General features: G+C 40.9%; 1 protein-coding gene across 2 annotated transcripts in view; it reads right to left on the reverse strand.

Annotated features, from left to right (window-relative positions):
* MACC1 (MACC1, MET transcriptional regulator) overlaps positions 1-16,798 on the reverse strand; it is a 49,430-nt gene that overhangs the window by 6,402 nt on the left and 26,230 nt on the right. Inside the window, exons 2-5 of one of the 2 annotated variants that reach the window (XM_019534349.1) lie at positions 15,982-16,120; positions 14,662-14,784; positions 8,276-10,320; positions 3,004-3,192 (exon numbers count right to left, since the gene is read on the reverse strand). In XM_019534349.1, the coding sequence (XP_019389894.1) occupies positions 3,004-3,192; positions 8,276-10,320; positions 14,662-14,776 (2,349 nt within the window). In that variant the 5' untranslated portion in view covers positions 14,777-14,784; positions 15,982-16,120. The remainder of the gene's footprint in view (positions 1-3,003; positions 3,193-8,275; positions 10,321-14,661; positions 14,785-15,981; positions 16,121-16,798) is intronic. The other variant, XM_019534356.1, reaches the window with a different exon arrangement.

Consider the following 16,798-nt stretch of genomic DNA (forward strand, 5'->3'; position numbering starts at 1 on the left):
TTCCCCAGGAATAGAAGTATGGTCTCTCAGAAAAGGAATGCCAAGCAATTAAGTGGGCAGTTGAAGCCCTGCACTACTACCTCCTAGGGGCCTGGTTTTGTTTGGTCACTGGCCAGGCCCCTTTAACATGACTTAATTCCATGTGAGAAGCCAGTCCCTGGTTGACAAGCTGTACCTGTCCCTGAAGCCTTTTGATTTGTTGATACATCACCACCTTGGGACAGCACACACAAATGCAGACTTATTCTTTGGGTGTGGGGAGGATTGAAGAAAAGGAAGAGTGTATCCAGGGCTTTACTCTTGAGAAAGGCAGTGTATAACTGAGTGCATGGCCAGGGCAAGAGCCCAGCTGCAGGGGGCTAATGAGTGAGCCCAGCTCCTCAGGTGTACAGAGCCAGCTGACAGGGATGATTGCCTGGCCCCACAGGATGTTAAAAGCTTCCAGAAAGGAAGCTGAGGAGAGAAGAAAGGTTACAATGCTGGAGGCAGCACAAATTTGGGATTGCCCTCTCCAAATTTGAGAAGGACCTCAGGTTTTGAGTTAACTCTTTGTTGTATGGTGTGTGTGTGGCGGGGGGGAGGGTATTATTGATATTGTTTTCTGTGGGGACAAGCTTGCCCCAGGGAATATAAAAGCTAAATGACAACCTGCTACAGACAGCTATTTCATTGCAGCAGCTATTTTATCTGATGTTTTATAGTGACAGTTTAATATTATCTTGTTCACTTATGTGGGCTCCACATCAAAATGTTTGGCTCCTTTCTTTACAAAATGTGTCACTATAGCCAAAGTGAGGATAGGATCATTGTGTAATTTTATGTATATGGCAGGCTGTGAGCAAAATACAATTTTCCGTGTAAAGTTTGAAATGTGTCTTATCACCGTCCCCCAGTGTATAAGTGCAGGCACAGCAACACAAATGAGAGCAACATCATAAATTTGAAAATCCAAAAGGCATTCTTAAACTTTTGATGGGAACAAGGTAACTATTACATTTTCCTTAAGTGCAAGTTCAGTTGTTGAAATTGAATCCTATAAGAATCATTTATTATACCTTACAACAACACTGGCACGGTGGCAGTTTTGCTTGGAAGCAACAACAATATAATCAGTTAAAGTAGAAAGCTAAAAGTCCATTTTGAATTCCACTCAGTACAATCGTTTAATATAAATATGAAATTTGACGATGTGCTGATTCTTTGGTAATGCTAATGGAGAAGGAAAGTAATATAACTTAAAAGTATATAAATTAGCAATATAGCTCAAAGCAAAAAAAAAAAAAAAACCCTCACAGTTTGTCTTACACCTGAATAATCTTAAAGCCTAGATTTAGGCAAATTTCAGGCTCAAAAAAATTATACATGTTTCTGCAGGGAAATCCAAGAAATACTTCCCCAGAAAAGAACTTTCAAATTCTACTGCAGCATGCTTACAGTAATGAAGGTCACCTCACCACATATTTGAAATGTGTGTAACATCCTAAGGGCATGTAGACTGGTTTGGTACAGAGAAAACATTCAGGTATTGAGCATATTTTAGGTGTTTTTCATTCAGTTCAGCAACTGGAAATTAGGAGGAGAGGCAATACCTTGTGCCCAGCCAGTAGTCTGAGGACCGACCATCATGTTCTGTAGAGAACCCATGTTCTGTAGCCTGCATTTAAAACTTAGTATTTGAGGCATGTTTTAAAGGACAGCCAATGATACATTTTCCAATGCTAAATCCAATGGATAGCTACAGAGGGGACTTCATTTTCTGTAGCTGACCATCAAGTGTCTGCTACAAACAGTAAATTAATTGGATTTAAAACCATAGAAAAGGTGTATTTGTAAACTACTTTGTCTTCCATTTCAGTATACTGCACCATGCACTGGTATATGAACTTTAAGAAAATAAATGCCTTTTTGTGAAGGGTTTATCTCCATTTATTTTGTATTTGTAGGGAGTAGTAAATATATGAAACTGAAGAGAAATTTAAATGGGGGAAGCAACCTAATGACAGACGTTGCAGAAAAACTTGAAGTGCTCAATGCCCTTTTCACCGTAGACTTAACAGGCAGGGTCAGCTCCCAGACTACTGCACCTGGCAGCACAGTTTGTGGAGGAGGTAAAAAGCCCACAGTGGTTGGCTGCAGCCCCCCATTATGGAACAGATGCCCCCTCCCCGCCTTGGGGAAGAATCCCATCTGAGGCTGGGCAGCCTCATACAGAGCCGGGGGGGGGGAGGAGAAGGAAGAAGAGCCCCCCCCAGCACCAAACAGAGCCCTCTTCCCGTGGCAGTGGGGCAGAAGGAGGAAGGGAAAAGTTCCCCTCTGGGGCTGGGCAGCCCTGTGTGCTGGGATTGCTCCCAGCTGTCAGGGAGCCTTTGCAGTGGGCAGAGCTCTCCCTTCCTCCTCTTCCTCCTTCTCCCTCCCATGCCATACTTCTCTTGTAAAACTGCCTTTTGATAGCCCCTTCCTGTTAATTAATGGCCCCCCCTAAGGGCAGGGTTGGCCTATGGACCAGCTTCTAATGCTCTCTGGCTGGAGACCTCTCCCGTGTAGCTCACAAGCCAGAATGCTAGAACGCATGCCCGCTCCGGCTCCCGGGCTGATCTCCTAGCAGCGGGAATTTCACAGAAATTCTTATCTCTAGAAATGAACTCCTGCCCATGAACAAAGAGAAGGAAGATCAATTAGAGGGAGGGAGAAAAGAGAAAGGGAGAAATAGATTGCCTTAATAGTGGAGGAGGAAATAAAAGATTTAGAGTGGACAGAAGCTGCACATCCCAATAAATTCTTTTTATTTGACCACAGCAGTGCCTAGAGACCCCAGATGACATTCCTAGCCAATGTGTACCACAAATGGTGAGAGACAGTCCCTGCACTCAGCAATTTGCAATTTAAGTAGGGAGGCAATAACTGGGGAAGAAAGGTATTGGAAAGAAAGGCTTTTGACCATATTTGGAAAAGATGCTATAAACCTCTCAGTAAGGGTGTGATGGAGACAGTTTGAAGGCTTACCTCTGGGGCAACTTCTCCATTTCTGCCCTGGTGTGGGACTTCATAAGCTTCAATTTGTTGCTTTGTGAGTCGTGCTAACCTTTCTGCCAGCTCTCTCCAGTATCTGCCAAGCTTGACAGCTGCGGTCAAAATGACGGTGTCCTGGGTTATACGTGCTACTAATCCTTGGCAATCTAACTTCAGAAGGGCCTGCAGCAACAATTTTTAAAATGAATGTTTTTGGTCAGTATTTAAGAGCAACTAACTACTGTTTATTGGTAACTCTGTACTAGATCCCTTTACATACTAGATCTCTCCATAGCTTAAAGGAAGGCTATATGATTTTTAGGATCAAATAAATAACTGTGTTTTTATGCTTTTTGTACAATAATTTGCTGCCCACAAGCTTAAGCAAAAAAAAATAAAAATAGCTTGGCATCCAGTTGCTTCAGCATTCCAATGTTAGTTGGGGCCTGCCAAGCTGAGTATACTGAAGGGAAAAGATCCTTCTCCAACATAAAATTTGGGACATAAAATTTAGCTTCTTAAAATATGACATGAAACATAAAAATTAAAGTATCATCATAACAAGTTGCTATCCCTATTCCACTTCTTTTCCAGAAAGTCACTGATCACATTGGCCAGAGCATTTTCATTTAATCCTTTTGTATACTTAATTTGCTGACTGTCATTATTCAAGTATGTGAGGCTATGAGATGGAAAAAAATGTGTTGTTGAAACAAAACAAATTTAAATAGTTCCCCTTGTAAAGTCCAGAAACAAATACATGCAATATGCCTGCAATCTTATTGGGTTAGAGTAGAGCTGGTGGAAATGTGTGTGAATACCTGTTTATTGAGCTACCTGTATCCCTGTGGGAAAATATTGACTTTTCAAACAAATATCAAAAACCAGAAATTGAAAAGATTTTGATCTTTAGATGTTCTTGTTTTTGACAAAAATAGTGAAATGTTCTGCAGCAAATCAGATCCTTCATGTGTAAATTTTGTTGAACTGAAAAGAGAGTTTTCCATGTTATGGAAAATTGCCAAATTATGGCATTTCCTAAATCAGACCCAGGTTAATCTCAAAGGTCCTCATTATCTGTCTGTTACTTAGGCCTCCAATTCTGTGGTAGTAATTTTTCACTTCTTTAATCAAAAGATTTTTCTGTACCAGGGGTAGAAAAACAAGGCACTTCCCCCATTCCCATTAATATTAAACTTCTAAAGGCCTTCAGCTGCCATATTTTCTTACATACCACATGTTTCCAAATAAGTCATATGCCTTGGTTTTTTTGTAAGGCAGAATGGAAGGAAAAGATTTTTTTTTTCCAGGTTTATAGCAGGGTCAGAGCCTAATCTTCAGGTGACTCACCCTCCCTTCCCTGATCAGTCAAAAGCTACAGTTTTAACCTTTTCACGGGTGAACTGTTACCTCCTGGTTACTCAGCCAACAGCTGAAACTGTAGCTGCTGCTGAAGACTGGACTCCACAGGAGAAACTAGGATTTTGAAAAGAGCTAAAAACAGTTTACAGGGCTGTGAAATAGAAGGGAGACCAGGCATAGCAAGCAGATGGCAACATTGCTGAAGAAAGTATAGTTTGCTTAGCGGCACATCAAGGCAAAAGGAGAGAGGGGCATTAACACCTGTAAAGGGAAGAATGATTATTAGGAATGAGGTATATTATAACATTCCATGAAGTCAAGTGACTCCCTCAGGCTGCCTGAACAGAAGTGCCACTGCTGCTGCCAGGTGGTTGGTTTAACTGTGGACTGGAGCAAGAATCGAAGTGGGGTGCACCACTCACCTGCACTGACCCTGCTGAACTCTGCTTCTCCCTCCATGTAAATGCTGGAGGTAGGAAAAGAATTTCTCCATGCTGGGTAGAAAATCAGCTTCTCTGCTAAAGAGGTGCAACCCAATTTTGGGAAGCTAGTTTTTTAGGGAAAGGTGTGTTTGGTATGCAAGTAAATATGGTAGTTAGTTTGTCATTAGCATGTATCAGGGCACAGGAGATGGTGATGGTAGGTCCTCCTTGAATAGGAGAATGGTGGCAGCACCAGATACCAACAACCACCCCATTGTTGTGAACAGGACACATAATGACCAATGCAGCCTCCAAAGTGATCAAAACTGATCAGATACAGGTTATAGAGACTCTTTGCAGCCAGTAAGCATGTTTTAACAGTCGGGCTCTTAAGGAACCCAGACCACAAGCTAAAATCACCCTTCCTCAAAGGGTGGCCTTTGGAGGAAAATGGAGTCTACCTTGGAGTCAGCCTCCTCTTGTCTACTGGGGTGTTATTTGTAGAGCTGTAATTTGCAGAACATATTTATGTGCTCAATTAATCCATTTAGGGCCACATTCTATTCCACCTATTTGGAACATAAGTTGATTTTTGTGCCTAAATGCAATCCTACTCCACCTGACTTGAGTCCCTGTAAAATACTTAATGGAAAAAAGTGGGTGGGTTCTCCTCCTCCTCTACTTTTTTTGTGACACGGTCTTAAGGGCCAGATGATGATGTGATACAGAAGTAGATGCATTGATAGATTTTTCAGGGACTTGAACAGAAATAGAATTGCAGTTAGGCACCTAAGTTCACTTAGCTGGCTAATGGATTAAATGAAATCTGGCCTCTATAGGTTGCTTGTTAATAGGTATAGATCTGATTCAGACCAATGATGCTTCTTGTCTGGATGTGCTTATTTCTACTGAAATCTTTAGGAGTATAGCCTAAGTAAAAATTTCTAGACTGGACTTCCTATTACTAAATGAAGCTCCATTAGGAAACTTGCTTGCTCCACAAGGAACTTACTATTCCTGCCTCTATAAATACATTTTGATGTTTCTTACTGAATGAGATAGAGAAGAGGCCTTCTCAAGTTGCATGTAAACAGCCTGAATACCCAGAAGAAAGACTATAGAAAAAGACTTCCTCTTTGGGTCTAGACACAGAATTCTCCTTTTTTCTCCTACCACCACATCATCCATAACTTTCAGAATCATCATATCTGTTTCATAATAGCTACATTATTCTCAGGCTATAGTAGCATTCCCTTCCACTTTACACAAGGCATTCAGGACAGTGAATCCAAGTATTATTAGAATAAAGGATCATATCAGTGCCCCCTCACGTCTTGCCTATTAAATAATTGTATGTATTGCTGTAGTGACAGCTACTGCAAAATACTATTTCATAAGGAGCTGGTGGTAGGCCCACATCTGACTGCTCTCTTTCTGTACGTAACAAAACTGATAATTCTGCCATGTTTTTTGGGTTCTCTTTGCCTAATATGACACATTTTGTCTGAAGTTCCTAAGTCCTTCACAGTAAATTTAATACAGACTCTAACTGGTGCCATTCCAGAGTAAACACCTTGGAAGGCAATGCAATGGAAAGCTAAGTTTGGCCCAGTGTGCCTGACAAACATACTTTTTGGCTGTGCATCTAAGAAATTGTTCAAGCTATAAATGGATTTTTAAAATATGCTTTCTTGGGCAGCGCTGAAATATGTCTCTCAAGGCCATGGTGATAATTTAATTTTAAACTTCAGAAAGGCTTTTCTATAAGTGGCACAGATTATATTATATTAGTGTCTATGACTCCTATAAAGTCAGAGTAAGCCAGATCTGCATTTCATAGCTGGAAGTTGCACACCCTTTACAGACAGGATGTCTTGTTAATCCTCTAATATATTATCCTGGCACCTCTACATTTTCCCTGTATAGTAATGAGATCTACAAAACCCTGTCTCCACTTGAAAGGTTCTTTAGTTTACCTTTATTGTTTTTAATAAAAAGCAGTATAACTGAATTCAAGGCTCACTCATTTTTATGCAACTCTAAAACAGTTTGCAAGTAGACTATTGTAGTTGACATGTCTGGGTGTTGTCAGCATGTATATGATTTGCTCTGGGACACAGGCATTTAAAAGGGACATTGCGGGGGCCAGCAAACATTGGTGCTGTATGTATGGCAACGGTGGAATGCGCAGTGGGGGCACTGGGCGTGGTGCTGCGGTGTTGGGGCGTGGCAGTGACACTGTTGCTGGAGGCTGTGAAATTAGTTTGGGGGGACTAAGCCCTATTAGCCTTGGCCTTCTACCGCCTAAGTCCATGGGCTGCAAACAGACCCAGACACAGGCACATCACATACATTTATAGCAGTAAGTTACATGAGGATCGCAGAGATTTAATAATTCAAGCTTCTCACGTGACAAGTTTAAGGACAGCACTTCCTGAATTGAAGACATTTTGATTGGATAAAGTTGTTCGGAACTAGTTCATAAATTTGCAAATACCACCCATGAAAATATCAACTTCTAAGAAAACTTGGAATGATTTATTTGCATTTCCTTAGGAAGGAACATCATGTATTATAAAGATGATGGGCATGTGCAGCTTTACATAGAAAATCATGCCTTCAATGGATAGTCTAGGCTTTCCTTTCTTTAAAAACATAAACTCATCTTAAGCACCCAGATTGTAGCAAAGGAAGTTTGTAAAGTTTGAAATTATAAAATTGTCACTGCTAAGTAACTAGTTTACATCTGTGATAGAGACTGGTAATAAAAAGTTGCAAGTTAAGCAGTTTTTGTCCTCAATAATGTCAATAGTTTGTTCCTTGAAAATTACTTTTACATGTATGCCATCTCCTCTGTGGCAAAAAAACTCTGGCTGCTTGCCAAAAAATAGCGCTTTACTTTAAACTCCACGCACTCCAATGTGGAGCCCCATGCATGCCTAGAAGAGGCAGTGCGTTAGTTGGACCTAGCTTGCCTGACATTTGTATAGATTGGGTGCTTTAATTGGGCTTTTTTGGTGCTTTTATCTAATAGCTGATTGGCTCAGGTTTAGATAAAAACACCAGTAAGCCCCTCTGAAGCCCCCAATCTATACGGATGCTGCAGAACGAGGTTGAAGTAACTCGCTGCTTCTTCCAGTAAAGCACTTTCTCTTTTAATGTCTGCAAGCAGCCTCTGTTACTTTTAAGGGGGACTTTTGCCATAAAAAACATGGCCTAGGAGCAAAACTCCTGAATTTTTCCAGATTTGAATTTCTGTGGGCTGAATCAATTAACGTAAGTTTCTTGGTTCAAATAAAAAAATATTATTTTAATTTATGTGCAGTATCTGTTTACATTTTTTCAGATGAATACTATTGTAGTAAGTATGAATATTTAAAAATACAAATATAAAATTCTTGTGAGGGTCATTTAATTACTTTAAAAAATGTTCTTGAACAGTACAAAATACCGATAACTGAGTTTGACTGAACAGTACTTACAGTAATGAGCTCATAAAGAAATTGCCTTTTGCTTCTGTTCGAATGGCAGTCTTCCTTCAATTTCTTTACCACGTAAGCAACTCTTTCTGACTCTTTCTCTGCTTGTACCTCATTGAAATCATCCAGTGACATATGTGAATATCCTAGTACATCAGCCAAGGCTCTCCAGTTATAAACTCTCTCTGATACTGTAGATAGGACTACTGAATAGATGTAGGTCAGTTTCTTAAAAGGCAGTGCAATTTGCTCAAGAAGATTCCTCGTTGCCAGAACACTTTCAGTAATGTCAATAGCTTGTTCCTTCAGAATTACCTTGATGTTTTTGCAATGCACAAGACCAATCTTCTTTCTAAGAACACCCACATACCATTCTTTTATTTTAGTCTGCCCCATGGCTTTTACTCTGTCTTCGCCAAGAAGTGCAATTGTGTCTCCTTTAAAATACTCTAGTAAGTAGTCAACCTTATTTTGACGTAAAACAGTTTTCAAGGCCACTCCATAGCTGGTAATATTCAAAGTCTTATCTTGAAACTTTGGATATTTAACTGTTGACATAAATAAGAAAGGAGCAGATTTGATCTCTTTGCGTTTCTGTATACGCTTTGGCTTACTGGTCACCCCAGGTAACTTTGGAGCTGGATCAGGAGTGCTAACATGGAACTCAGTCACTAGTGTATTGTCTGGAATTTTAATCTGAACAAGGAAAACAAATGCATATATTTCCTTCATTCCCAGGACAGAAAATAGAAATTGTTTGTGGACCATTGTACCTGCTTTCAACTGTTCTTCTTTAATTCCTTTGCTTTGATTTTGCACCTTCACTTCAAAATCGGGATCACAGGATGTCAAAGAAATATTCAGATCTTGTGGCTTGTCAAGTAAAAATGTATTTTTTCCCCACAGCTGAAACACAATTGGAGGCATGGTCTTCCCACCTTTTTGAATGTCAAAAATGGTGAGTTTTTCTGGAATATAGTTATGACCAAAAACTGTAAAAACAGCAGTGAAAGAAGGATGAATATGTTTGGGCCCATAAATTCCAACAGAGACAGTTCTATGGATATAATTCCAAACGGTTACAGCTGAAGACTGAATTTTGTTTGTTTGTACTGCAATCACCATGTACATCACATGACTTAGATTTGTCAGCTTCACTTGTATTGTGTCTTCATAAATGTAGCAGTTGTCTATTTTTTCAAAAGGTCCTTCTTTATTGGGACTATAAAAACACACAATTTCAGTCATCACTTGACTGAAAGGATCATTCTTCACTTTGGCTGCAACTTTCATTTCAAGTAAAATGGCTTCCATTGTGTTGAGGTTACTTAATGTAAGTTCTAACAGTGGGCTCACAGTGTTCGAAAGTTCATGATTCAGTGATGCAGGAGGACTAAGAATAGCCCTTAAACCAATCTCTTGGAAGTCCTCAGATAATACATGACCCTTTGGGATGTGAATAGTGATATCAGAGTTTGGCAGTTGCACTGAACCCCCTTCATGATTCATCTTACAGACTATATGAGTATCTGTAGCTTGTGTTTGTGCCCATCCTGGACTACGACTCATCACATCTAAATTAACACATGACCGGGCCAGCTGCCGGTGACTTAACCAAGCCATCTTGTAGGCATCACGATTATTCTGAAGCCATTGCTTATCCAAAGCTAAAATTTGGACAGAGGGTGCTGTTTTAGGAGGATCAAATTTTTTGGCATCAACAATGTCCAAAAAGTCTGAAATACTCTTAGATTTCCCCGATCTCCTTGCTGAAGTTCTTTGTAGAAGAAAATCAATATCTAACTCATCACCTGAGGAAGCAAAAGAATCCCGATTGCTTGAATCTCGAGAGAACAAATAGGGGTCTTCTTTCAAGATAGAAATGTGTTTATTTTTCTTCTCACTGCTATTTGATTCAGCTAAGTCAGATACAAACGGGTTGGAATCTGAGAGTTCATTCCTGAAAGGATTCGTTTCTGAAACAGTGTGGGTATGCTGTTTGAATATATCAGACCAGTCCATATCTACATCCAGTTTATTCTTGTCATCTGTTTAAAAAATGGAAATAATTATTCCTATCCAGAAAAAGCCTCTTTTCTAATTGAATACCACAGTCCAAATTCATTTCTGATGTAAATCTATTGAAGTCAGTTAATGTAGCTAGCATTAACTGACTTTAACAGAAGTCAGGCTAAATTTATCAGTTAAAACATGAATAACCATTTTGAGCTTTAAGAAAGGCTGTTGACATATTTGTCTGGAAACTAATACATGAACATTATTAAGAGATTGTTCATAATCTCCTTTCATTCTAAGTGCCTATAACTTAGTTATTCTTTTATTAACTTCTATTTTTTTCTCCATCAGAGGATTTGTTGCTTTTAAAGGTAACAATGTATAGTTCTTGTTGATAGTGCCTGAGCAATTCATTTTTAATTTGGAATCGACCAAAAAGAATATTTCTTTGTTGTGACCCTCTTTCTTTTTAAATTTAGAATAAACAACAGAAGGGGACCCTTCTTTATGTAAACAATACTTATAGATTGAACACTTTTAGATAAAAATTGCTTGTGAGCAATAAATGTACCCATTGTTATGGATATAGGATGCCCCTTGGTAGAGTTCATATAAAATCCAGATCTAAAATTTGAGCGAAGATTAAAGACTTGGTAACTAAACAAGGAACTGAGAATGTGTCTGTATTGTGGGAAGCACTGTAGCTGTATCCAACTGCTCCTACTTGCACTCTCTGAGCATAGAAATTCATATGTGAAGCCACTCAAATCGTTGTTCAGTAACTGCTTACAAGACCCTGGCCCTTGGCAAGTTTCAGAGCAGCCATCAGGGATGACTGTAGAGTGAGCTCACCAATGCTGGATTTACGGCATATGAGCAGGATCAGATGGGTGAGGCATCTGTGCTGGAACATTACAGCTGCTATGACGTAAACCGGGGCAGGCAATTATTTTGGGCGGAGGGCCGCTTACTGAATTTTGGCAAGCTTTTGAGGGCCGCATGGGTATCCCTGCCCCTTGACAGGTGCCCTGTCCCTGGTTGCCATCTTGTGACTGGAAGTCTGGCCCCCCCCTAACCCCTGACCTTTGCCACCAGAAGTCCCTCCCATTGACCCCAGAAGTACTCCTATCAGCAAGGGGTTTTGCCATCTCAGAACCAGAACAATACCAATTTGTATTCTAAAAAGCAAACCCCCAAAACATTAATTAATTTGATTTCAAAAATATTTTTGTCCTGGTCTGTATGTGTTTGTGTAGTGTACATAGAGGTGATTATATATAATAGCTTAAAATGAAGTCTTACTCTTGTATATTGTGGGGGGTTATGGATGTGTGGGTATGTGGGGTGAGGGAGCATGTGGGTGTGTGTCTGGATATGTGGGGTGTGGGTGGGAATGGGGTTTGTGGGGGTAAAACTGTAGGGGAGGATGGTGGGGGTGTGTGAAGGGGTGTTTGGGGACCTGCATGTATGGCAGTGTGAAGGGTGGTGTGGGTGCATGTGTATGGTAGGCTGTGCATATGGGACTTGTCCTATGAAGAACACACACATACACGCACACACTGCCTCTGCCTGCAGACACACACATATACACACACATACTCTGCCCCTGCCTGCATGCACACACTGCCCCTATGCACACACCCTGCCTTCACTCGCACACACTGCCCGTGTACCGCCGGGGCCCCATGCTTCCCATCTAGTCATGTAACCAGGAGCCACGTGGCGCTGTAGCAAATTAAGGGAAGAAAGCAGGGAAATGGCTGGGGATGGGTGGGGAAGGGCTTCTGCCTCCTGCTGATGGCTCCCCCTGGGTCCTACTGCCCCTGGCTCCTGTCATCTTTGACAGGAAGCCAGGAGCAGATAAATATTTTCTAAATTTCTTAGGGGTCCTGTGGGCCGGATGAAATTGCCTAGGGGGCTGGATCCGTCTGTCTTGTGGGCTGTATATTGCCCAGCCCTGGTGTAAACGTACCTTGAGTACCCTCCAACTTGGATTATTACATACATGATTTTTGCATGCCTAGAATAACAGCAGAAACAGGAGTAGGAGAGGTTCCACCTCCTCTACTTCCTCCACACCCTGTAAAAAAGTATCCATTTTAGCTAGGTTTAATAAAGAGATCAAAACCCCCAAACTGAGCTGGCTCTTAGAGGGAGGGGGTAATATGTTTTTTGTGTTTTGTTTTTTTCCCCCCCTATATGCCCATGGCTTTTCATTATTATCCCTTCACTATTTGGACCTCTGTCCCTACAGTTTAAGTAATTCTTGAAATCTGAAGTTAAAAACCCCTCACTATAAACATGATTTTTATTTTTTATTTCACTTTTGTCACTAATCAGGACAAGAAATAAAATGTGTTAACAGGAAAAAGTTGCAGAAAAAAATACTTATTGGGATATTTTCAGCTTCCCAGCTGCCTAGCAAGAAGATTCTTGACTTGTCTTGATAACAGTCTTTCAGCCTGGCTCCTGAAAAGACAGAAAAATAGTCTCTCTGCTTTTGGTGGGGGTTTTTTGTTTTTGGGTTTTTTTGTTTGTTTGTTTGCACGTATTAGCCATGCTCATGTAATGGCTGCACCTCCTAATAGAGCCTTACTATTTTGAAAAATAATTATGTAATGACTCACCCACATTTCTAAAGGAACAAACTGAAAATATATTTCTCTTCAAAGTTGTGGTTAGTTGAAGAATAGAGCACACCTGAGTGGGGAACCCATATCTATACTATATGGATATAGACAGTCCACATTCAGTCTCATCTATAAGACAGTGGAAGATGGGTGAGCACAGAAGGATGTTGCAACACAGAACTACAGCTGTCATTTAGTGCTTATGCGATGTGTCTATATGCATTTACTGCACAGTTGACTTAACTGCTCAGTAAACATCTCGGTGTGTACGTGTGCACCCCTATTAGGGCATACAAAACTAATAAACTCTACAGCAAGGTAGGACTTGTAAATATAAACCCTCCCATTCTGCAGAGTTGGGTTTTTTTTGTTTTGTATGCAGCAGCGGACGTGTAGATGCTGATGGACTGGCTGGGGCACAAGAGTGCTTCAATGCTGGAGTTGCCCACTGGCTAGCCCCACACTGAAACACCCTCATGCCCCAGCCCACCCCTCTGCAGCACACTGAGCCCAAACAGAGCAGTACCGGGCTGGCAGGTTGACCCTCAGCATCCCCTGCCAGCCAGAGCAGCTATGACTGGGCTCCAGGAGCTGTGCATGAATAAACTCTGGAGTTATTTGCTCCTGGGTGCATGTCCAAACAGCAAGCCCAGGAGCAAAAAACTGGAGCAATAAAGTCCAGAGTTTATTCATGTGCACTAATTTCACATGTAGACATGCCCATGCTTCATCAATCTTGCTCTGTTGTTTAGGTAATAGGTTCACTCTAGTTTCTGGTGGCAAAATGTTGGAAAAGATTTGCAGTTCTCATGCAAATAAATAAGGGGCCTTCTGCCTTATTTATTTGCATGACAGTGGAGATTTATTTTTGGTTTTCTAGCAAAACTGAATATTTCCCATGAAAAAATAGATTTTTGCATAAATGGCATGTTCCAACAGAAACATACTGCAGATGGAAAATTCCCTAAAGCCTCTGCTGTAGTAGTAGAGCAGATTCTTTCCTATGTCAGCTTCTTTCAGCACAGGAGAGGGATAGGTTTGGATAGTTCCGTAGAGAGCCAATTACTACTTCCTGTTTCTGTCAGAAAACTCTAACCCCGGTGGTACCTACCACTGCTAGTAGATATTTATTGCTTACAAGCAATTATAATACATCCATTTGTTATCAATGGAGGATGCCCCTTGCTAGAGTCCATAAACAAATCTAAGGGATCTAAAATGAAAGGAACGTCTACACTGCAGAAGAGGATGGAATTTTTAACTATGAGTAAAATAGCAACAAATTCAAGTTAACATGGGTTAGCAACTTGAGTTCAATCCTATAGGGCAGCCTGGAGATAAACTCAGCTATTGCTTGAGTTTATCTGGCCTTTACTGCTATTTTAATTCTAAGTTAGCTAACTTCAACTAGCTAGAACATATCTTATATGGCACCTTTGCCAAAAGATTTGTAAAGGGCTGCTTACTGAGTTTTGGCAAGCCATCGAGGGCCATACGACAGGCAACCAGGGGCAGATAAATATTAAGTTTCCAAATTTTTTAGGGGCCATATGGGCCAGATAGAATGGCCTGGTGGGCCGCATCTCGCCCATGGGCCACATTTTTCCCACCCCTGGTTTAAAGGCGTGTATTTCTGGACAGAGTTGTCCTTGTTTGCAGGTTGAAGTCAGTGGGAGCTTTGCCTGAATAAAGACTGCAGCAGTAAGCTTTAATTAAAACACACACACACACAAAACAACACACCTGCCAAATTGGTTCTTGCTGAAGGTTTTCCATCACCAAAGTCAATCAAATCTCCTTCTGACCTACTGCGTGTAACCTGTCCAGCATGAAGGGAAGGTGTCCTGCTAGCAGACATCTTTTCTTCTAGGAAACAGTATCATGTGTTAGGAAGTATGCATTTGCAGAGAGAATCATGAGTCTTTACCCTGCAATGTGGGTCTATACTAAGGCTCCTCCTGAGTCTGCCTACATACATCACATTGCAGGGTTTGGCCCTAATATTAAAAGAAAAAATGTTTCAAAGTCCACAGTAAAGCACCTAAGTCCCTGTTTAAGTAGTGTAAGTTTTATGTATAAGTGCTGTGCTGAATTGGACCCAGTTGCTACAAAATTCCAACAACTTTCACTTACTATGTCTCCAGTAAAAACATTTATTTTAAAAATGAACCTTTTATTCTCTGAATAGGCATCAAACTTCTGTTTGGAACAGGATTGAATGGAAATGTATTAAAAATTAAAATCCATATTTTTCCATTTCCATTCAGCTTCAGATAAATATCTTCTTCCCTGCTTTGCTCTACTCTTCTTCTACCATTTTTCTGAACAGACATAAAATCAGATTCTCTAACCTTCAGCCAGCAGATGTGTAAATTGGGACTTGGCCCCATTATAGTCATTAGACTTATACTGGTGAAATACTACCCTGAATGGGAACAGATTCTGGTCCTTCCTTCTCTTTACATTAGGTATGATATATCTGTTCCCTTTCTATGTGGAATGAATGATGTTTCCCAAATTATTGTTTTATTAACTTTCCCCAAGTCCTCAGGCTGGTCCTCTGTATAAAATACTGCTGGTGCTGGCCAGTTCTAAGAAAGTAGTAAAAAACTGTTTCCAGGCCCATGCCAAAATACTAAAGCCAGCTCTGCTTTGGGGACTGAAGTGTTACAGGTTGCCATCTACTCAAAATAGATCTTTGTTCCCACATCTTTTTCCCTAGTCTGTGGCTAGAAAAACATAGGAGCCTTGAATGTTTAGGTGTTTGATTATGGAAAGGGAAGCATCACATTTATATTAAAGTAATGCTAACAGGGACACTGGCACTACTGTGACTCAGTTTCCATACATTTCAGAATCCAACATAGTATCATAAAAGACAGCTTGTTTCATAGCAAGTTGAAATAATCAGTTTTTATTTGGTGTGTTTATTATTAATGTATATCATTAGCTGTAGGAAAGAATCATCATCATCATCCACATGCATGTCTACTAAGGCAATGAAGCATTAACATTTTGCTGTCAATTGAAAAGCCACCCCACTTTATTGCTCCCTGGCCTTACCTTAAAAACAGAAGACAGTTAGGTCCTGACTCTTTTTCACTTTTCATTGCTTTTGCGTGACATGGGAGTCAGGCTTATGTTTTTAAGTATTTTCTGGAGTTAGGTCTCCTGGATTTCTTTAGTTCATTGCAGTCTTTGGCTAGGGACAGAAATTACACATAAACTGGTATAAGTAATCGGAAACTGATTCAAATCTGTAACACTACAGAAGTTCAGTGCACTCTTTTCAAAATGGCCGAAATCAGTTTCGGATAAACCTGGATGGAGGTAGTATCACACTTAACTGATTTAGATTAAACTAGTTTATTGAACTTCTGTCCCAGATTCAAGTTAACTCACAGTCCTCTAGCATCACAGGATGCTTTGCACCTCCCCTTCAAACTTCCCCTTGCAGGGTGGGCGAGCTAGCCTTGGCCCAAGCAATCTGCTCCCGGGGAGGTGTGCTCTAGCGCAGCCTGGCTTCTGGGCTGGGTCACTGCAGACATGTGGCTGCATTTCCAGAATCAAAAGTGAATGTCTCATAGAATCAATGAGTCAGAAGGGACCTAGACAGATCATCTAGTCCGACCCCCTGCCATGGGCAGGAATGAGCACTGGGGGTTGGAGGGGTCATAAGACCCCAGCCAGATGCCTATCCAGTCTTCTCCTGAAGATTTCCAGGGAAGGTAAGAGCACCACCTCTCTGGGAAGCCTATTCCAGGCTCTGGCCACCCTTACCATGAAGTAGTTCTTCCTAATATCCAACCTAAACCTATCCTCCCTCAGCTTGTGGCCATTGTTCCTGGTGACTCCAAGGCGGGCCCTGGTGAACAGACTT

Source organism: Crocodylus porosus, unplaced genomic scaffold (genome assembly GCF_001723895.1).
Source record: "Crocodylus porosus isolate Cpor-Errol unplaced genomic scaffold, CroPor_comp1, whole genome shotgun sequence".
NCBI lineage: Eukaryota > Metazoa > Chordata > Crocodylia > Crocodylidae > Crocodylus > Crocodylus porosus.